Consider the following 21,993-nt stretch of genomic DNA (forward strand, 5'->3'; position numbering starts at 1 on the left):
GCCTTTGGAAATCATGTCTTTGGCCCAGAGCCACACCCATTTTGTGGTCCAGCAGAGCGAGCTGAGAAGTTGGGACGGCTGTGCGGCCTGCCAAGCCCGACATTTCCTACCTGGCCTCTTGCACAACAGGCTCGCCCTGCCCCGTGCCTCCCGTCTCTTGCAGTGTCTTAATGGCGCACTGCCTTTGGAAAGCAGCCGGATTTCAGACAGCTGCGAGCCACGCCCCTTTCTGCTTTCAGGAACTTGGGCCGGGGCCATGGCAGGAAGTCATGCCCGGTGCCCGGAATTTGGAAGGTGTTTCCTACCAGCTGTCTAATTGGCTGGATCTTCTCAGGTCCTGGTTGCAAAGAGAAATGGAGAGAAATGGAAATGAATTTGTGTGCATTTCTGGTAGTTTATTCTATTTTCTTAGGTGACACGGAGGTTTTTGTCTAGCTGCTCCTAAACATTAGGCTTTCTTGTTAGCTCTGTTTTGTTCAAATAAACATCAGCGTGGCTACTCTGCCAGGCTCCTTACTCGATATGCTAGGCAAAGCAGCCTGGGAGCTGTCATACAGTGAGGGATGTATTAATAGAGGCATGTGCTGGGAGGGTGGGATAGCTGGGTCTGTCTGGGGTTAGGGCAAGCACAGGCTCTGGAGTCCAGTGAGGTTGGTTCCTGTTTCTGACATGCCACTTCTCTTTGATGCTGCTTCCCTGAGCCTCAGTTGCCCCTTTTGTCAATTGGCAGGGTTCTTTCCTCTCAGCATTGTGACCAGGACATGTGACACCTGTGATGGGGGAGCTTGTTGCTGCCTGTCATCTGGGGCCCTGCACAGGTTTTGGGGTGTACAGGAGGCCTGGGGACCGTGAAAGCATGGTGCTGGGGTTTTTTCCTCCCTTGTGTCCGGGCCCTGTGAACGCTCGGTAGCAGGTGCTCCCAGCCCCTGCCTGGGGCTTCCTCTCCAGGTGTGCATCTGGGCTGAGGCCCAAATACCTGGAGACAGGTCCTCGGGTGGCTCCAGCTCACACCTGTGACGGGCGCTGCCCTTTCTTATCTCTACTTCAGAGACTGGGAGGGCTGGGCTGGACATGGCTGGCCTGTCTCTGTAGACCTCACTGTCGCTCCTTGGGGCCATCCCCAGCTGGGGTCAGGGGGCATAGGCCTGGTTTGTGCAGGGCAGGTGGCAAGGCTGAGGCTTGGTCCTGGCGCACCGGCTGTGGGGTGCTGCGCCCTCTCTGAATTGGACGCCTGCCCCCCCGCCCCAGTTTCTGGTCTGAATCCTCCCTTGGGGTTCTGGGCACCGTGGCCCTTGCTTCCCACTGCCTGCAGGCTCCCGTCACCCACCAGCCCTTCCTTTCCTGCCTGCAGACAGTTTGGAAGTTTCTGATGGCCGGGGGGTTGGGGGCGAGGTGGGTCTTGAGTGACCTGGACCCTCTTACCCTGGCTTCCTCCCTCTGTCAGGCAGGGTCATCACCATAGCACCCCACAGGGAAAGTGATAGTGTGCAGGGAGAGTGACCTTTGTTGAATGTGGATTTGGAAGGTAGGATCTGGGATTTTGTCCTCATTACTGCTGCTCACTGGGTGAGGACGACGGGGTCCTTTTCCACACAGCTGAGTGTGCTCCCTGGTAGCTCTTGGAGGAGGGACGACCATCAACATGCCCTCAAACCCAGCGACCAGCACGGGGGAAGGGGGCGTGACCCACACCGGGTCATGCGGCATGGCAGGTAGCATCCTGCTCTGGGCACTTGGGACCACTGCGCTCGCGGCTGGATGGTGAGGAGGGGATCAGCAGACCGCTCCCAGTGGGCTCCCCAGTAGGAATGGCCCCAGGCAGGCACGTGTCCCCTGACTGTCCCCTCAGCTGTGGTTGGTGTGTGGACGATTATGCTGCAGGATGCCCGAGTGGGGGTGACCTCATGGAGAGTAGGAGCTGCTGGCTGGGCAGGCGGGTGGTGTCACACCACATGTGGGAAAAATGAGGGGGTCACCTGGTGGCTGAGAATGCCTTGGATAGCAGGAATGTCCCTGGTGGGGTCCCAGGGGTTCAGGGGCGGGTCTTGGCACCTCCTTGGGGACCCAAGGGGGCTGGGATGGGGAGGATGGTAGGTGGAGTCTGGCTCCGTTCTGCTGTCCAGGCCCAGTGAGTTCATGGTCTGGGTCCCACCTCCAGGACTGGCTTTGGTCCCTTTGGCCCTCTAAGGGGCTCGAACTTTGCATTATGACCTTGGCTTCTGTTTCTTGCATATGTCCCCGAGCCCTACAGGGGAAGAAGGGTGAATGGGAGCGCTGAGTCCCTTGGTGTTTCCTGAGCCTTGTTCTTATGTGCCTGTGACAGCGTGAGATGGAGGGAGGAGGACCCATGTATTGGCATCAGCCTGTACCAGCTCGTACCAGCCCGTACCAGCCTATACCAGCCCTTACCGGCCCATACCAGCTCATAGCAGCTTGTACCAGCCCGTACTGGCCTGTACCAGCTTGTACCAGCTCGTGCCGGCCCACACCAGCCCACGCCGGCCCACACCAGCCCACACCAGCCCACACCAGCCCACAGGCACTGTTGGCATTGCACGGATCTGAGAGTTGGCCAGTAGTAAGAACGGGAGCCTGTAAACTCAAAGTTAGGTAAACTTGAAGCAAACGTACCCGACCGAACCCCTCCTTGCGGAACTGCCGTCACTGCTTTTATTCGCTGGCGTGGTCCCGAGCTGGTTTGCGTCGGTCTTGTCTGAAAGGTGGACATCCTGGCTCACAGTGGCCACAGCATCGAGCCTAGTCACGCACCCATGCCTGCGCATCTTTGGCGGCTCGCAAATGGCCCTGATGGGAGCAGCCACACCCCCGGAACGGGCCGATGCCACGAATCGGGGCTTCACTTCTCGTTTTGTTGATTGTCTGGGCTTCATTGAGGGACGGAAAAACCGCATGTGTGACATGTGTAGCCACTTGCTGTGAGCGGTGCAGAAGAGCCGAGGTGACTGTCCGCTGCTCTCAGAAAGCTGTCCTGCCCTTGGGCAGGGGAGTCCCTGTCCGCGAGCCGCGCATGGGGCCCTGACGCGTGCCTCCCGCATGCACCTTGTCTGTCTGGTTTGTGTGAACAGAATCGCCAGCTGGCATTCCTGCCCGCGCGGGACTCGTCTGCCAGCTGCGACCGTGGTGGACAAGGGAGGGGTGTTAGGAGAAGTCAGAACGCCCGTGAGCAGCGCCGGCCGCACGTTTTACCAGTAGTTGTGAGTGTGTGTGCAGCTGTGTGTCCGTGTGGTTTGTAAGAGCCGTCCGACCTACGTCTCTGCTCTCGGGTCCCCGGGGCCACTCCCTGCGCCGTCACGAGCTCTCCAGGTCGTGCGCGTGATCCCAGGTCACAGAAGAGTGGGGTGACAGCTCACACCAGGCCCTCCCAGCTCTCCTACTCTCTCTGACTCTCCAGGGCCACCCAGGCCATCGTCAGGGTCACTGAGCTGGTGGGACCTGTCTGCATATCTTCACTAACTGATTACACCGGGGGTTTTGGGCTGACCTTCGTGGGGGCAGACAGGCCTGGAAGATGCTTGCCCCTGGGAAGAAATTCAGGCCTCCACCCCCCCTCCAGAGAAACACCCAGGTTATTAGAAACTTGGCGTTAAGTTTTCTGCAAGTGTTTATGGATTTAAGGGCTACAAATCCCAGCGGGTCTCCTGGATGAAGTCCATGGACGGCCCTTTGCTCTGAGGGCTCTGTGGAAGGACAGCTCTTCGCGGCTGTGGCCGGGGGGCCCAGAGCCAGTGTAGGGCCCCGTGTTTCCTGGTGCTCAGAGGCTGGTCAGCACGGCCCCTCCCTTGTGCATCATTGCTTCGTTTGCGGGACGAGGATTTGTGAGCCCAGCACAGGTCACGGCTGGCCTCTGCCCTTAGGGCCTGTGTTCTTACAGGGCAGGGCTGGGTGCTCAAATCCTAAACAGGGGCGTTAGCTGGAAGTTCCTGGACCCCAAACCAAATGGGATGATGGCTTTCAAGGTGGGGTACTTGGAGAAAAAGGCTCTGGGATGGGGAATCCCCCAGAACTAGAGGTGCTGGGCCCCACAGTAGGAGCAAAAGTAGTGGCCAGAGAACCCCCGGGGGCTGGAAGTCCGGTTTCCTGCCACATGGAGAAGGGCTCTGTGAGGTGCCGTGGGACCCCGGCCCCAAGTCCAGCAGGGCAGGAGGGTGCGGTCAGGGTGGAGAGGCAAACGGTTGTGGGACCTAGCTTGGAGAGGAGGGCCGTGCGTGCTGCAGGTGGCCATGGAGTGATGGCGGGTTCCTTCAGGGGCTGTGGCTTGAGCAGTGTGGATACACACGCCATCCAGCGGGAGGGCGAGCGGAGACGGGCTCTGCTCTAAGCCCGATGGAGCCAAGACATCCAGCAGGCCGGCCGCGGATAAGCCGGAGCAGAGCTCCTGGGGAAGCCTGCAGGCGCTGGTCCGGGGGCAGGACATCTGGGTGTGGACACCAGGAGTATTTGGGGTCCTGCTGCCTGTGTCCAGCTGGCAGGACTGAGCTGGGAATCTGGGGTGAGAGAAGGGACTCACACACAAGCCTTGTGTTTGGGGAGACCCGGGGGTCATCCGCTGTGAGCCAGCATCTTGAGCCTGGCATGGGGTTGGCGACAGGGTCAGTGGCTCTGGCATCATACCGCTCCCAGGGGAGTGCCTAGCACAGGGCCCTGCAGGGCTGAATGGGAGTTGGGTGTGCGCTGGGGTTCTGGGGGCGAGGCCCTTGAGGCGCTGATTAGGACACCCAAGTCAGCACCTCCCCAGCCCTCCTGGTCCCCTTGCAGAGCCTCAGAATCTGCGGCTGCCATCCCAGGCCACTCTGACTGCGGGGTCTGGAGCTGTCTTCCCAGAGGACAGGGAGGATGGGCCAGCTCTGGGCCTGGCTTGGGGAGCGGGGAGGCGTGGGTTCTCAGCATCTGTGACTCCCAGGAAGAAGGCTTAGGACAGGGCTGGATCCTGTGGGAAAGGGGACACTGTTTATCCTTGGATCAGCAGGAGAGCCCCTAGATAATCAGGAGACGAGGCCAGGCCGGGGAGTGACAGGCGCAGCGGGTCAAGGGAGATTGGCTGGGACATGGCAAGCGCCAGAGACCAGGAACTACTCTTTTAAGAATCTTGGCTGGGAAGGGAAATGAAGTCCTTTGTGGTTTCCAAGTCCAGTTTCCCTAGACACTGCTGTCTTTGTGTGTCCAGAAGCCATTCAGCGGGTTTCCAGAGCAGCACGCTTTGTGTCCTGGGGCCAGCTCTGCTGGACTCAGTCCTGCATGCAGGGGACGCAGAGCCCGGCGGGTGCTGCCCGGAGCCAGCCGAGCCCCACCACCCTGTGCCGCAGCCCCAGGTGCCCCTGCCGCGCGTGTTCCCGGCTCGCCCGCTGCCCACGGCCAGGGTTCCAGCGTCCTTGCAGAACGCCCTGGCTCTGAGCAGGGTTCTGGAGTAGCTACGGCCAGGGGGCCTCTCCCAGAGCGTCTGCGTTCACGCGGAGGTACTGGAGGGGATTCCCTCCGCCGGAGGCAAGGCATGTGGCCACGGATCCCGCTGAGCAGCTGGGCCCCCTTGGGGTGGGGGCTTACGGGAGCTGCCCTGAGTTGCCTGGGCTGGGCCCGTGGGTGCTTGTGGGGGGGCCGGTCCCGGGGAGGGCATCTGAGGAGGTAGGGTCAGGGCGTGGGGGGCTGGTGGGATATAGGGAGGGCTCGCTGGGCGCTGGGGGACACATGGCAGCAGTGTCCAGAACGCAGGTGCAAGTAGGATTTGTCGAAAGGGCACCCACTCCGCATGGGCTGTGTGTGGAAAGCTTCGCTCTGGGTCCCACTTGGTGTCTGAGATCCAGCCTCCTCTGTGTCCGACATGATGGTCCACACTGGTCCCCCATCTTTAGTGGACAGTGGGAGGTGAACCGGGTTGAACAGTGTATCCTCCCCAAATTCCCATCCACCCGGATTTTGTGGACCTGGCCTCGCTTGGAACAGAGACTGAACGGACATAATCGAGACGATGGAGCCCTGGCTAGGCTGTGCCACACTCCAGCCCAGCGCAGGGGTGCAGCGTGGCTCCCCTCGCAGCCTGGACCCGGCCCCTGGTGGGGAGGGTGGGGAGTCCTGGGTCTGGTTCTGAGCAGACAGTAGTGTGGATGTTTCATCCTTTGAGGGGCCCAGGGAGCCTGGGGGAACAGGGGGATGGGGTCGGGCTTCTGGGAGCACCCTCTCTTGGGGGAACTGTGTGTCGAGATGCCCTGGTGCGGGCTGACATGAGCCGGCAGGAAGAGCCCAGGGTTGGGGTGAGCTGGCGGCGGGCAGGATGCGCCCGTGGCTCCCTGAGGCATGCATTGCGTTCTGATGGTGCGGGGGGGCTGGACACTGGGTGCTTTGTCCCCTGTCCTGCTGCTGCCGTTTTGTCGGCTTGCTGGAGCCGAACTGGGGGAGTCCAGCTCTGTCCCAGCTCCAGGGATGGCAGAGAATCCCGGACAGCGAGAACCGGCCAAGCCAGAGCCTTGCAGGGGGTACAGAGCTTGGTTGGCGTGAGGCCAGCCCTGGGCCCTCTGCTCTGGGCACAAGTCAGCCAGGGGTCCCTGCTCCCAAGCCACAGCCTGGCCTGCCCCCTGCACCCCGAGTTCCTCTGATGCCGGCTGCTGAGGAATCCCTTGGGCCTCCTTGGAGACGAGAGGCAGTAGGTTTCATGTGGCTGTACTTCCCATACCCAGTGTTTTATTTTTGTAGTTTAAAAAGCAGTAGGAACACTTTATAGGACATCTGGAGAGAGTCTCACATACTATCCCGTGCAGGGTCCCGTGTTACCTTTGGACTATTTGCCGTCACCGTGCGGGGGGGGCGGCAGCCTTTGTCCCTAGGGGCTGAGGTCCTGTGTGAGTCCCCCTGATGCCGTGCCTGCTGCGTGGGGGGCGGGGCGGCTGGATCGTGGGCCGTGCTGCGGGGTCACATCTCCCCACGGGGCCGACACGCTCCCCACGTGTTGGGTTCGCGCTCAGGAGGCAGCCTCACCGGCTCCGAGGGCGTCCGCGCTCGTGGTTCTGCTGCCTTCTGCCTCGCGGCCTGGCTGGTGTTTCCTTTTTAGGGAACTTGGAGGTTTTTGCTTGAGTGGTGGGTAGATCTCCTCTGGCTGCAGATTCTTTTGCTCAGGAAAACTCGCCCATCTGCGCGCCGGGTCCTGTAGCTCCTGCCCACGCCCTGGAGCGGCCGCAGCGCGCCCGTGGTCGTCCCTCACGGCCCACGGGCCCACGCCCGCTTCCTCTGCGTTCTTTTCTTCTCTAACAAGTGGAAGGCTGGGGGTTCCCGGGGGCTCCATCGGGGAAGCGGCTGCCTTTGGCTCAGGTCGTGGTCCTGGGGTCCTGCGACCGAGCCCTGACTCCCTCGCCCGCACCCCGCGCGCTGGCGCTCGCTCTTCTCAGATGAGCAAACAAGTCAGTCTAGTAAGAGACAGTCAGAAGTTTGCTTCTGTCCACTTGACTCTTAGACTCTTTCATGCCGTGATTATTCTTGTCGTTTCTCTTAACGGGCCGATAGCCCCTCTCTGGGGACCTGGTCAGCACGAAGTTCTCTTTCCTTTAGGTTTCTGTTAGTTTTGAAGTTTCCTCGCCCGCTCCGTGTCTGCGGAGCTCACGGCCGCTGTTCTTCCGGGAGGCCAGCCTGCGCCCTCACCCACATGCATGCAGCCTGCTGCCCTGGGGCCCCGTGCCCCCCCCACAGCGCCCCACGGCTGCCCACGGCTGCCCGTGGCCCACACCAGCCCCCCGAGGCCACCCCGGGCCCCCACAGCCCCCCTTGGCGTCATGCACTTCTGGGCTCTCCTGGGTCCTGGGGGCCTTGGGCATTGGGTGTCCTGTCATTTTTGCCACCAGGGCCACACCAGGCCCCCTGGTAGTACTCCGGGTGAGCTCTGAGAAGCGCCTGGCCCAGGACCCCTCCCTCCCCGTGCAACACACCCCTGCTGTTCTCATAGATCAGGGTGAGTTCTGGTCCATCCGGCTGAAGTCCTAGGAGCCCCGCTGTCGGCACCACTGCTCGGCGCAGGCAAGCTTGCCAAGGGGGGCGGAGGGCCCTTGCAGGGTGGGGGACAGACATCCTGGGCCATTATTGGAGAGTCCTTTGAGAGTGTTTGTGCCTGCACAGTCCCAAACAGGAAGTACTTTTCCCCAACTTTGTGGTTCTCCCTGACACATCCCAACTGGGATAGCCGGGGCCAAGTTGATGGATTCCATCCTGCTCGGCCCCCTCCCTGCCCGCCTTGCGTGGAGATGCTCGAGTGTTCATTGGGGCCAGCATCCGGCTCCTGGTGTGCGTCATCTGGGGCTCCCAGAGCGCTGGCCTCCCTGGTCTCATTCCTTCTGAGGCCGAAGCCAAGGCCCAGCAGGGGGTAAGCAGAGGAAGAGGCTTTGAGCCCCACTGTGTCCCGAGCCCCAACCCTCCTGCTGGGACCCAGGGCCGCTTGCAGAAGGTGGGGGGCTGGGTCTTGTGGGATACCCCTGATGCACAGCCCTGCAACCCAGGGTTGGGGTTTGTGGCTTCTGCTGTGGGCTTCAGAGGGAGGCTGGCTGCACGTGCAAACCAGCCGCTCCCACTCTGCCCCCTGGGGCTTTGAGGGGCCGGCTGGCCTCTGCTGGCCCAGTTGGCGCAGAGATACGGGGCAGCCTGCTACATGTTCATCTCCGGGCGAGCATTCGTGTTTGAACTCACACGTGTCCTCCCCCCGTGTGACCCCGCACTGGGCCGGAGAGCACAGGCAGGCAGCCTTCTTTCTGCACCTGTGGCCTGGGGCTGTGCTAGGGAAGCAGGTGGGCCATCGCTGGGCTCCTGACCAGCCCGTGTATGGGAGGATCTCTCTGAGCACAACCTCAGCAAGCTGGTGAAGGCCGACCGGTGAGCAGGAAGCTGCTTGTGGCAGACGGAGCAGCCTGGTTGTGTCCCTGGAAGTGGGGACCAGGCCGAGTCAGGGCACACGAAGCCAGGGCTCTGCTGGGTTCGGAAGGGATCTACTGAGACATCCTCCTGCCAAGCATTCCAGTGGTTTCTGGGTGTTTGCTGCTGTCTGGGCGGTATGCATAGCTACAGCTCTGAACGCATCCTTGATGGCCGGCTTGCTCTAGGAGTGGCCAGCCCTCCTCCCCTTCTCTTTGAAGCGTTTCTTCCCTGGCTTCCCCAGGTTCTGGCCTCCTTGTGCACCAGGCTGGCTATCTTTGTGGCCGGGAAGGTCCTGCCGAGAGGCCTGGCTTTCTCTGCCTTGTAGAGCACATGGGGGAGGTGACATTGTTGGGGCCAGGGGCAGGGGCTTGGCCAGCTGAGCGGGAGTGGTGGAGGGGCCCAGTCTGGTGGGTGCCAGGTGGGAGCCAGTGGGCCCCGAGGTTTCCTTGAAAATCCAGAGCGGCCCCTCCCCAAGGGCAGGGCTCAGCCTTGGGACCAAGGTGTACAGAGGAGAACCATGCGCTCAGGCAAGTGCGTGCGCCGTGGGGCAGGTGGCCAGCAGGGGGTGACCGAGTGACCGAGCCTCTTCCTTTCTTCTCATGCAGGGACCCCGACCGTCATGTGAAGGTAAAGCAGAGGGGCTCAGTGCTGAACATGCTAAGGAGGCTGGACAAAATCAGGTTCAGAGGTCACAAGAGAGACGACTTCCTCGATCTAGCAGAGTCTCCAAATGCCTCGGACACCGAATGCGGAGATGAGGTGCCCCTGAAGATGCCTCGGACCTCGGCCCGGGACAGCGAGGAGCTGAGGGACGCTGTGAGTACCCGAGGCGGGCCGGGCGCGCCCTCCACCGTCCGACTTCGGCCCTGGGGACCACCACGGGGGCGAGGGTCTGCCCCCCCTTACATGGTCCAGCTGAGTGCGCCCTTGGCATCTGCGTCCCGACCAGTGTGGCTCCCCTCTGCCCTCGTCTTGCTCCCCAGTGGACCTCACTGGCCACTGGCAGGTGCCCGGCTCCCCAGTCAAGGATGGCACAGCCTTTACCATGGGTCTGTCCAGCGGCTGGATTTCTTTTCCTTCCTCGCTGGCTTCCTTGGTGGTTGGCTGACTTCTCATGGGGAAGTCATGCACAGAAAGCTGGCCCCCGTGGGCTGGTTCGCGGGCGCTCTTCAATGGGGCAGCAAGTGTCCATTGAGCAGCTCAGCTGGGCGGCATGGCCGCGGCGGGAGCCGGACTTGGGTGGGCTCTGCCCTCCGGAAGCTCGTGCCTCTTCAGCCGGGAGCGGGGCAGGGGCAGGGTGGGCTCTGGCCAGAGGTGATCGCGGGGCTCACCGTCATGGGCACAGCTGCTCGATGTTCCCCTTTGCCGGTGAAGAAGTCCAGAGCCGTCTTGCCCGGTGTGGATGACCGGAGTCGGTGGTCCGTTGGTTTCCTCTCTGAGCTCCCGAGCTAGCTCTCCTTCCCAGGTGTGGCCTGTGAGCACCCACCTTCTCTGGCTTCTTATATTATTAATGCTTTTGAACAGGGACTACGAGTTCACTCCTGGCAGGAATGAATAATTTACCAGCTCTGCCTCCAGTAGCCGGGCTGCCCGATCAGGTGGGCCGGTGCTGCAGAGCCCGGAGCGGAACCCACCTGGGTGTTGGCCACTGTCTGCTGGCACAGGTGGGCTGGTCCTCCAGCATCGGGGTGCCTGAGGGGGCTGTGGCTCTGCTGCTGGGTCTCCCGGGGCACTGTGTGTGGCCGGTGGCAGCCTGGGGCGCTGTGAGCCACAGGTTCTCTGTGGTGGTCCTTGGGCTAAGTGGGCCGTGGCCTCTCAGGAGCGTGAATCCCCACACGGGGGTCTGAGCGCACCATGGGGTGTGACAGGGATCTTGCGGCAGACTCATTGGGCGCCCTGCTCCGTCCGTCTGTCCATCCTGCCAGAACTCTGTGGCAGCCGCCCTGCTGTGGGTGCCCTCTCAGGAGAGACCTAGACTTGCCTTGGTGCGCGGGGCCTGCGGGGCTGTGCCTGCGCCCCTGAGGTTGGTCTGAGCGGTGGCCGCTGCACCGGGATGTGCCAGCGATGCGTTGACCGCTCCCCACTGCAGGACCCTCTCCCCTGTGGGCCGCATCCCTGCTGGGCGTGCTGGGCATGCAGGGCCCGAGCTGTCTGTTGTCCTGGTGGCTGTTACCAGGCCACAAGGACGCAGCGGCATCCCCGTGGCTTTCCACTCTCGACGGGGGAAGAGCGAGGCTCTGATTAGTGGCTGTTGCTGTGAGGGAGGCTGGTCATCTATGGGCTTAGGCTTTGGAGTTTTTTTACTTTACTTACCTTTGACTGTGGTAAAATACTGCTAGAGCTCCCGTCCTGGCCACCGTTTGGTGTGTTACGTCACCCTGTCCGTCCCCATAATGTCGTCCTCACCGCAAATGTAAACACCGTCCCCGTAAAACACTGACCCCGCCCTGCCCCCCAGCCCCTGGCACCCACATCTACTTTCCATCTCTGGACCAGCTGGTCCCACGAGAGAGTCCTGTAGTGATTGTCGGTTCGTGCCTGGCTGCCCCCTGGGTCCCGGGCAGAGTGGACGCAGCAGTGGAGGGCAAGGCCATGGGCGGGGAATTGGGCCTGGGCTGGCAGACAGGCTTGAGGAGGCCCGAGATGGTGGGGTGTGTGGGGAGCGGGTGCAGCAGCGTGGGTGATGTTCAACTTCGGGGTGTGACCGGGGCGGGGACAGGCCATTGCAGATGAGGATGGGGGACAGAGCTCAGGGCTGACCAGGTGGGCCAGTGACACACCAGTGAGGAGAGGTATGACGGGGAGGGGAGCAGAGCCCTAGAGCTGGGGCAGACCGGCGACCCCATCCGTGCAGGAGGCCGAGGGACAGGCTCCTCCAGCAGCAGGAAGTGCTGCCCTGAGGGTGCAGGTGAGCCCAAGAGGTGGGGAGAGAGAGGCCACCACGTGTAAGGGAGCAGGAAGACGTGGCCTGCCCACGTCCCTGGCTTTGTGGTGGGGACGCCGCAGCCTTGGGGGTTAGCTCAGCTGGATCCCAGGTGCAGGCCCCGGACCCCCAGCTCATTGTTGCTCTCGGGAAGTCTGACAGGTGGTCAGCTGCAGGGACCCAGGGGGCTCACGGAGGGGCTTGAGCCTCGGGATTCCAGAGTGCCACCCCTGGGGCTCACATCCCCGTGGGCGCTGCCTCCCGGCTGGTCGGCTCCCGAGAGCGGCCCCTCCCCCTCCCTCCATCCACGGGGCTCCGGCTCGGAGCTGCTGACGGCACCAAGTCCACCCGGAACCCTGAGGGCCCGGCTCTCTTAGATGCGAGGGGGACCCCATGGGGATTCTGGATGCTCGAGGGCAAGTTGCAGATGGACGTTGTTCCAGCATCCTGGAGACGGACAGCATCACAGCCTCTGAGGACTTGGATTCGTGCGTTCACACGTGACCTCATGAACCGCACAGCATCTGCTCACTTTTGGGGAGGCGTCGGCGGACGTGATGGAGTCGAGCGTTCTGTCTCCATGTCCACGCAGAGCCGCCTTTCCCGGCCAGCCTCTGCCCTCCGCTCTGCGGCCTCCTCCTTGACCATCAGGCAGGGGAGGGATGTCTTCCTGTGCAGGGGCGAGTTGGTGTCGCATGTGCCATCTTCCCTGGGGCAGGTGGTGGGATTAGCCTGGCTATCGGCTCACCGCCTCAGTCCCTGTGCCCACTGCTGCCCGGCCCGGGGTCTGCAGGGAAACAGAGGAACTTGCCCCAGCAGCCAAGGAAGCTCAAAGTCCAATAGGTCAAGGGTCCGGGCAGCCACAGGCCAGAGGGTCTTCCCAGAACCCACTGGCTTCCCGATGTCAGCACCTCCTTACTGAGATGTGGCCTCAGAGCAGGAGACACTTGTACATGGAGGGGTCTGTGCTGCACCCTATCCAGGCTGTGTGTCCCCTTCTACCCTCATCTGGCCAGGAAGGGGGGTCACGGAAACCCAGACTGGGAGTCAGATCCCCCTTGTCGTGTGGGAAGGCACATGGGTGCTGCTTCTCGCCAGCTCAGCATGTGGGTATAGCCATGGGGTGACCGTGGAAGTGTCCAGTGTGTGCGCCTGGGCAGGCCTGGCAGTATGGGCCTGTGCCGCACCCCTTCCCCTCCCATCAGCCGGACGCAGGCGGCAGCCTGTGCCAGCCCCTGGGCGAGCAGCCTCAGAAACCCAAGGTGGCTGTGATTTGCCCTCTGTGCAGCAGGCCTGGCCCTGTCCGTGTTTGCTCACCTCAGGGAGCCACTGCTCCTTGGGTTTACGCAGCCTGGCCTGCAGACGTGCCCTCCTCACCTGCCCGGAGTCCTGTCCCTCTGGCTCGGGGTGGCGAAGCATGGGGCCTACGGCGGGGCTCACCCTCCCCCGGGAGGCTAGCGCAGGTTTGGATGTGGCTCTCAGGAGGCCTGATGTCATGCCGCCAGCTTTAATTTTTTAAACCATTTCTAAAAGCTGACTTCGCCGGGCTCCCGGGCTCTCCATGTTGTCCGAGATGTCCCTTCCAGCAGCGGGCAGAGCCGAGGTGGACTGATGTGGGCTTCTCGACAGGACCGTGCCTTCCTTGCCCCCCAGGGGCTCTGCGGACCCAGCCCTTGCAGGGGCGGGTCCTCGGGGCTCCCCTCCAGAAGCGGGGCGCTTGGAGACGGCTCCTCTGAGCTCTCGCTGTTTCTCTCCTAGGCTGGTCCGGGGACCCTCATCATGGCTGCAGGAGTCCAGGACTTTAACCGGACAGAGTTTGATCGATTAAATGAGATCAAAGGTCACCTGGAAATTGCCTTACTGGAAAAACACTTCTTACGTGAGTACCCCTGGCTCGGGTGACGGGGATGCATCCCATAGACGCGCAGCAGGGCATCGGGGCTGGGGAAGCCCCGTGCAAGCAGTCACCGGGCTCGCTCGTGCTGGGGACATATGTGGCCCCTGTGTGACATCCCGAGTGGAGGCTCCCTCTGCCATTCCCCTGAAACCAGCACTCCGTCTGCGCAGTGACAGGGTCTTTACTGTGCAGAAGGGAGGCAGGGAAACCCTGCTGCAGGCTCTGGTGAGCTGCGTGTCCCGCACACAGGACGGAGCAGGGCTGTTTGCCGCGTTCTGTTTCGTTCCGCCTCAAGGAGGGAGGGCAAGCCCGAGGGGTTTGTCGTCGTGTGGCCCTCCACGTTGGCGTGTGGGCCGCTGGCACAGCCTCCCCTCACGTGCCCTGCACTGGGTTTTGGCTTCTTGGGTGGACATGGTAGAAACCACTGTGGAAGCATCTGGCGCTGCTCACGGAGATGAACTCATTTGAGTTCTCCCTTTGCCTACCCTCTGTGGGCAGGACATCATGGACATCACGGACAGGAGCTGTGGGGCCAGGACAAGGGTCTCTGCCCAGGGAGAACCCTCTGGCTGGGAAGGGGTTAACCGCAGGTGGGTTGCTGTGGCACCCGTGCGCGTGCCCTGCTGTGCCCTGTGGAGCTCCCATGACTGAAGCCCAGGAGAGGGCAGAGATGCTGGGACGACCTGGGGAGAGAGAAGCAGCCTCCTGCCTTGCGTGTCCAGAGCCGGCCCAGACCTGCCGGGCCAGGAGGAAGGGCCCGCGGCAGGTCCCCTCCCTTCTCTCTGCCTTCCCCTGCACCTGGTGACCCACAGACACCATCCCTCGGGGTCCCTACTGGAGCCGCCCTCCTCATTGTCGACACGCTGAGGGTCATCTGGGCTCCAGCCATGGGCCCCCCAGCTCTGCAGCCATGTGGTGTCCCTCGCCTGCCTGGGATAGTGGGTGTCTGGGCGTGGTGAGGAGCCTTGGGGGCTGGCCCTGCCTTGCTCTCCTGGGAAGCAGGTGACTTGGGCCTCGCTGCATTTCTGCACAGTATCCTGCCCCCCAGGAGAACGCCTCTAGCCTGTCCATGCTCCCCTGGGTACGAGCATGTGTGTACGTGTTTGTGCACGCGCACGCGTGTGCATGGGCGTGCGTGTGCATGCATGTACAGGGTCATTGGCTGTAGGCGTGTGCAGGCGTGGTGTCGTCCCTCTGCTAGACGGGCCTGGGCACTGTGGTTCCAAGGACAGTGCCGTGGAGCAGCGTGGTCTCCCCACGAGTCCGAGGTCATTGCCAAGCCTGCTCAGGCAGGTGCCTCCCAGCGGTGGTGGGCCAGCCTGATCAGGTCCTGGTGACCTGGTGCCCATGACCTTGGCCCATGCTGAGGTCCCGCAGGGGGGCTCTGCGTGAGTGGAGGGGCCGGCTGCCCCACTGGTGCCCTGGCTGGTCCTGGCAGAGCTGGACAGATGCTGCCCAAGGCATCGGTGGGACTTGGTGCAGTTGCCTTGGTGAATCAAGTGGCCGAATGGGGGGTTTCACAAGGCCTTGGTGAGGCAGAGCCAAGCACTGTCCCCGCAAGAGCGTCTGACCAGGGAGCCCCAGCCAGGGAGGGGAGCACGGGTTCCCTGGCAGGGGCGGGGCGGGTGAGGTGCAAGTCCCGTTGGGCAGACAGCCAGGCAGGGTGGCCGGGGCCCACAGGGATGCCTCTCTGGACCTCCACCTCCACCCCCGCCCCGGCTCGGCTGGCGTCTCGACCCGTCCTTGTGGTCTGTCCTCAGCGTTTTGCCGGAGGAGCGTCCCATTTCCTCTTGGGCAGCCCATGTCGTAGACAGACTTGTGTGATGCGGCTGTGACAAGCGGCCGTTACGGACGTCCCTTTAAACCACGGGACGGTTCGAGCAGACACGGAAGCAGAGTGTCTCACGTGCTCGTAGCTTTGGCAGGAGCGGCGGCGGCGGCGGGCAGGTGGTCCCCACCAGGCTGGCTTTGAAGCCAGTCCCGGCCAGCCCCGTCCTTCATCTGTACTTGCCAGTCAGCCGCGCCTGGTGGTTTAAAAATGAGAGCCACGCGTCTGATACCACAGCTGAAAACATCCATTACCCTTTAGACCATCAGACCCCCAGCCTAAGCGCACACTTCCCCAAGTCTCCTCATTTTTTGGCAACCCCTGGAGCAGCACCCGAGGCCCCTCGTTGTGTGGCTGGTGCCCCTCTTCAGGCTCTCGTGGTGCCGGTTCTCTGAGTTGTTCTTTGTGGTGGAACCCAGGCCTGCTGCGGGGGGCGCCTGCACCCTGGACCTTGCCCGGGGCGACCCCGTGGGCTCCTCACGGAGCCAGTGTGGCCGCGTCCCCCAGGCGCTCTCTGGGAGGACTCCCTCCGTGGCGGCTTCCCTGCGGTGGTTTCCGTCCTTGGTCACGTGGCTTCGATCCGTTGGTTACAGAACGATGACTTTCTACTCCTCCAACCTTTCTCCATTTGCTCGCTGACCTATCTCTGAAAACCTGACTATCCGATTGCTCCGAGGGCTGGCCCCTAGAGCAAAGGCAGGATACAGACTTGAGTTATCGCCCTTAGTGTCCAGTTTCCAAAATCAGGAGCCGATTCCCTACTCAGACCATCCTCCGGTGGTGACCGGTGAGAGTGTTGGGCTTGTTGGGGTCATCATGAGATCATGGCTGTGAACACAGCTGACTTGTCTTGGTCACTGTGGCCGCTGTCCCCTGGGTGCTCAGATAGACCCACTTCTGGGCGGTGGGGGCCTCTTCCGGTTTGCTTCTGAGTCCTTCTGAAATGCGCCAGTCCTCCCTGAGCGATTCCTTGCTTTGTGCTGTGACGAGACACTCTGGGCTCTTTTTTTTTTTTTTTTTTAAGATTTACTTATCGGAGAGAGAGCATGCGTGCATGTGGAGGTGGGGGAGGGGCCAAGGGAGAGAATCCCAAGCCGACTCCCCACTGAGCGTGGAGCCCGATGCGGGGCTCCCTCTCAGGACCCCAAGATCATGACCTGAGCCGAAATCAGGAGTCTGATGTTCAACCAACTGAGCCACCCAGGTGCCCCCCGCTCCCAGGCTCCTCTTAAACATTCCCTTCCCCTGTCCTGGAATTAGTCATTTCCCCTGGCTCCTGTTGGTCAAAAGTAGTTTTAAGAAGGTAAATAAGGATTCTGGGGGTACTCACTGCTCTCGGTGTTTCTGACCTTTCCAGTGGGCAGAGGTAGGGCATCCCAAGTTCATTCCGATAACTTGAATTTGTATCCAAGACCGTGGGGTTTGCCAATTCTCTCTCCCTCCCTCCCTCTCTCCCTCCCTCTCTCTCCCTCCCTCCCTCTCTCCCTCCCTCCCTCTCTCCCTCCCTCTCTCTCCCTCCCTCCCTCTCTCCCTCCCTCTCTCTCCCTCCCTCTCTCCCTCCCTCCCTCTCTCCCTCCCTCCCTCTCCCTCCCTCCCTCTCTCTCCCTCCCTCCCTCTCTCCCTCCCTCCCTCTCCCTCCCTCTCTCTCCCTCCCTCTCTCTCCCTCCCTCCCTCTCTCTCCCTCCCTCCCTCTCTCCCTCCTTCTCTCTCCCTCCCTCTCTCTCCCTTCCTCCCTCTCTCTCCCTCCCTCCCTCTCTCCCTCCCTCCCTCTGTCTCCTTCTCTCTCTCTTTCTTTCTTTCAAGATTTTATTTATTTATTTGACAGAGATAACAAAAGAGGGAACACAAGCAGGGGAAGGAGGAGAGGGAGGAACAGGCCTCCCACTGAGCAGGGAGCTCTGACGCTGGGCTGGATCGCAGGACCCTGGGATCATGACCTGAGCCGAAGGCAGACGCTTAAGGGACTGAGCCACCCGGGCGTCCCCTGGGTTTTTTTCTTTTAAATAAAAATAATGAGAAAGTGGACGGATGATCTAAGATTTGCCATCTTAACCACTGGGACGTGAGCCCTTCAGGGCTGTTGACCCGTTCCGGTGTTGTGCCGCCGTCACTGTCACCACGGTGGCCGTCTCTTGAAACTGAAACCTTGCCCCGTGGAACTGCAGGTCCCCTGCCCCTCCCCCGCCGGTGGCACCACCGTCCCACCATCCTCTCACTCCTCCAGGGGACTCTGTGTGAGTGGAGCCTCAGGGTGTCTGTGTCTTTGTGTCAGGCTGACTTCACGGAGCACAGCGCCCTCCGGGTTCATCAGGGCCATAGCAGGTGTGAGCGTTTCCTTCCTTTCCGCTCCTCCGCGTGGATGGACCACACTGGGTCTCTCTGTCCGTCCGTCAGTCGGCAGGCCCTTGCGTCACCTCCCCCGTGGGGCAGCTGTGGGCTCCGGTGTGTGTTTTCTCTCCCATCCCCTGCTCCCAAACCCCGAGGGCTTCGCTCGACCTCATCAGACCGTTCTCGGAGCCTCGCCTGCTGCCAGTCCTGGTTCCCATCGGCGACACGGACGAGGCCTCGCTCGTTTTATGCCCGGGTCCCACACGCGGTGGCCCCGCTGTGTTCGCGAGTTCCTCTGCACTCGGGGGAACCGATTCCACAAGGCTCGTACGGGGACGAAACTGTGACTTTTCCCGTCTTTGCGGTGACGTCATCAACTCGGTACGGACTCGCGTGCGTGTGCTTCTTGCTGCTCTAGGTCTGGAGAGATCGCTCCGGTTTCCTGCTCACTTTGTCTTTTGACCCAGTTTAGAGTCACAGGGAGGTCATGAGAGAAGTACAAAGCACCCTATGGCCTTTCCAGCCAGATTGTCCCCAAGGAGAGCATTTGACCCTGTTTGTCGGCCCGCCTGTCTCGTATCCTTCCTTCCGTCCACCTGTGTGTTTTATTCTCTGACCCTGTTTGGTGGCCATCTGTGGACACAATGTCCCTCGGGCTCTGATGGCTTCTGTGGATTTCCTGGGAGCGAGCATCTGCTCTCACCTTTCAGTCCAGGTGTCACTGCCTGGAGATGAACATGGACACCAGACACTCATCCAACCTGAGACCCGGTCCAGCTTCCCTGTGTATGCAGGGATGTCCTGGAATTTTTAGCAGAAGGTGCCTGGTCACATGTCACACTTTACCCACAAGTGTCCTGTGTCCACAGGCTCCTGTCACCGAGCCGTGGCTCAGCCTGGCTTTGTGTTCCCAATGTCGGAATTCTCGAAGAATACAGGTTCCTTGGTCTGGGTGTGTCCCATGTCCCCATGGGGAGGTCAGGTCGGGAGTGTCCCAGGTGTGGTGCCGCGTCAGCAGGCACACAGTGTCATCTTGTTCTGTTAACACCTGTCGTGAAGAGTTCTCATCTTTTTCATTTTTGGTTTTTAAAGATTACTTATTTATTTGAGAGAGAGCAAGCGAAAGAGAGAGAGAGAGCACGAGCAGGAGGGGCAGAGGGAGAGGGAGAAGCAGGCTCGCAGGGAGCCCGATACGGGGCTCCATCTCGGGACCCTGAGATCATGACCTGAGCCGAAGGCAGAGGCTTCACCCACTGAGCCCCCAGGCGCCCTGAACAGTTCATTTTAAAACTAATCTTACTTTTGCAGTCGCCTAAAATTATTTACGTGGTTGCGGTCAAGGTGTATTCTGCAACGCAGAGTGGGTTTTCCTGCAGCTCCCACTCCTTTGCCCTCTCGCCGCCTTGCAGTGTTGTGGCTGACCCTTCCCTTGACTCTGTCGTGGAAGCAAGTGCGTCCGTTTGTCCTGACCCTCTCTCTAAGATAAATCCTGTCCCGGTCTCACTTTCTCTACACTCACATCGCCTCCCCGAGGTCCCTCTGGATGGTCCTTCCACGTGTCCCGTGTTCCATCTGCCGTGTGGACCCTGCATGCACGGTGTAACCCCACTGTGACCTGTGTCCTTTGTGCCCTTAGCTCCCTCATCTGCGAAAGCCCGCGCAGTCGGTGTGAAAATTCCATTCAGTGACCTGTAGCGCTTTCTCCCCGAAAGCAGACGATTATTCTTCATGGGGAGGAGGCAGGAGCCCAAGTGTGCAGCGGCTGGCTTCGCCATGAAATATTGAACAGTACAGATGTCCCCGGGAGGGATGACGCAGGAGGGGAACGGGAGATGGGAGCGCGCTCCGGCTCGTGGCAGCAGGCAGGACTCGGATCTGCTAAGGAGGCACATAAATGAGTTGAGAGCATCATTCGTTTTCACTTAGCGGCTGCTGCCTTCTGAGCTCACGCACCCTCTTCTCGTTTCTGTGCATTTCCCTGTCCCTGGCTGGGTGGGGGCCCTTGGAAAGGAGGTTCCCCAGCGCTGTGAGCGGCACACGCAGGCTCTCCCCCACAGTGACTTGGTGTGCAGTTTGGATCTTGGAGAAACGCTTGTAGAGCCTCAGGGGTCCGGGGGCATCCTGGTGGCCGGGCTGAGCCTGAGGCTCCCTTACCCATGTTGGGTTCTATGTGGCCGAGAGGTTTCTTCTTCCCGTGTTGAGGTGAAGGTCGTGGAATCCTCCCCGGACTGGCTGGGGGTCCTCTCCCAGGGGGCCCCACCCTGGGGTCTTGAGCCCTCTGGGTCAGGACCATCCTCCTTGGGCCACCGACACCCGCCCATTGCCAGATGCGTGCCAGTTCCTCGTGGATACAGTGGGCGGATGGCAGAGGTAGCTCTTGTAGGCCGTGTTCTCAGGGGGAGGCCCCTCATCTTGGGCCCCGGCGCTCACGCAAGCCCCCCTTCCTGCTTGGATATGCGGCAGGTCAGCGTGGCTCCCTGCTGCCCATGTGAGAGGGTTTCCCAGAGAAGCTGGTCGGGGAGGCAACCAGTCCACTCCTGCGGCCCGAAGCGTCTCTCTGAGTGCCTAGACTTAGCAGGCGGGCCCTGGAGGGAAGGCAAGTTTCTGAGCCGCCAGCGTGGGTGACAGAGGAGGAGGAAGCACTTTCTCACTCACAAAGTTCTCTGCAAACAGGAGGGTCCGGGGAGCTGCCTGCAGCCTGCTGCTGGGGGGTTGGGCCATTCGAAGCCTGCGGACAGCAGGGTGAGGTGTGGGGTTGGTCAGAGAGTGGACCGGGGCCTGCAGGTGTCCATCTGGGGTCTGGCTTCTTGTTTGTTTGACTGTGGTCCTGCTGTGAATTCGCTGGCACAGAAGGTGAGGACAGATAACAGAGGTGAGTCTGCGTGTGCAGATCACACGAGCTTTATCTCAGAAAAAATGGAATTGGTCCCTAAGAAAATGACCTGTCCAACCCACTGAATGGGCCAGAATTCCGTATTTCTAGATCCTTTCATTGCCTGGTGAGAATGTGCCTGTAATCATTCATCATGGATGTTGGGCACGGAGGCCAGCTCGCCACCCCAGGCTGTGTCGTCCCAGCTGAGCACCCCACCTGGCCAGCTCGCACTTCAGAGGAGAGGTCTCTGGGTCCTGCCGGCGCCAGCCCTGCTCCCTGGGACCCAGGGCTGCGGGGGTCTTGGGGTAAGGGTAAAGTCGGGGAGGAAGCTGGCACACGCCTGCCTGTGTGTCGGAGGGCTCTGTGTCTGGGGTCGGCAGCGTCCTCTCATGGGCCCTGTGGAAGGTGACGGAACTGAGCTCCGTGGAGAGTGTCGAGGCAGGAGCCATGCTGAGCTCTGGGACCTCTCTCCATGGTGCTCTGCATCTCTCCCCTGAACCCCTCACCGCTCCCTGGGGTGGGGGAGGATGTGACCCCCCACGTACAGGTGGTATGGCTGAGCTCCCGTGGGCACAGGGGGAAAGGAGCTGCTGGGGCAGCGTCCTTCCCCACCCTCGGCCGGCTCCTGGCCGGTCCCCTTCTGCTGAGACTCTCACCGGTGTGCGTGAGGCCCAACTGGCAGAGATGGGCTGTCCTGTGATGTGGGGCTGCCCCAGCTCTCCCTCATCCACGTTTCATCTCCTCTATGGAGCTAGATTCTCGTGTGACAGAGGGAAGGTCGCTACTGCCTTATCTCTGCGTTCCCCCAGCTCGGGCCTGCAGTCAGGCGGCTGCGGGATGCTCCGTGCGTGTCTGAGTGGACATTATCCAGGGGTGGATGAGTCCATGGGCAGGCGAGTGGATGGATGGGTCAGTGGGTGGGTGGATGGATGGTGGGTGGGGGTGGATGATAGATGGATGAGTCAGTGGGTGGGTGAGGACATGAGTGGATGAACAAACAGACTGTTTCTTCTACGAGCTTCTGCATACCCTTCTAGGCCCCGCCGGGCGCCAGCCCAGCTCTGGTCCTCCACACGCTTGCTCCATCCTGTGTGGCGTTTGGGCCCGCAGCTCGTGTTTCGTGTGTGTGCCACCCTTGCTCCCCCACTCGGTGACTTGGCCTGGTCTCACCTTGCTGGGGAGCAGAGCCCCTGCCTGCCCCCGCCCCAGGGACGGCCAGGGGCCCGGAGGGCTCAGCT

General features: G+C 61.5%; 1 protein-coding gene across 3 annotated transcripts in view; it reads left to right on the forward strand.

Moving 5' to 3' along the window:
- Nucleotides 1-21,993, forward strand: part of GRAMD4 (GRAM domain containing 4) — a 73,723-nt gene that overhangs the window by 23,439 nt on the left and 28,291 nt on the right. The window contains exons 2-3 of one of the 3 annotated variants that reach the window (XM_047742450.1): nucleotides 9,510-9,720; nucleotides 13,586-13,706. In XM_047742450.1, coding sequence (XP_047598406.1) covers nucleotides 9,510-9,720; nucleotides 13,586-13,706 — 332 coding nt within the window. Of the gene's footprint in view, nucleotides 1-9,509; nucleotides 9,721-13,585; nucleotides 13,707-19,222; nucleotides 19,363-21,993 lie in introns of those variants that run through there. The other 2 variants (XM_047742451.1, XM_047742452.1) reach the window with 2 other exon arrangements.

The sequence above is a fragment of the Lutra lutra genome, chromosome 8, assembly GCF_902655055.1.
Source record: "Lutra lutra chromosome 8, mLutLut1.2, whole genome shotgun sequence".
Taxonomy (NCBI): Eukaryota; Metazoa; Chordata; class Mammalia; order Carnivora; family Mustelidae; genus Lutra; species Lutra lutra.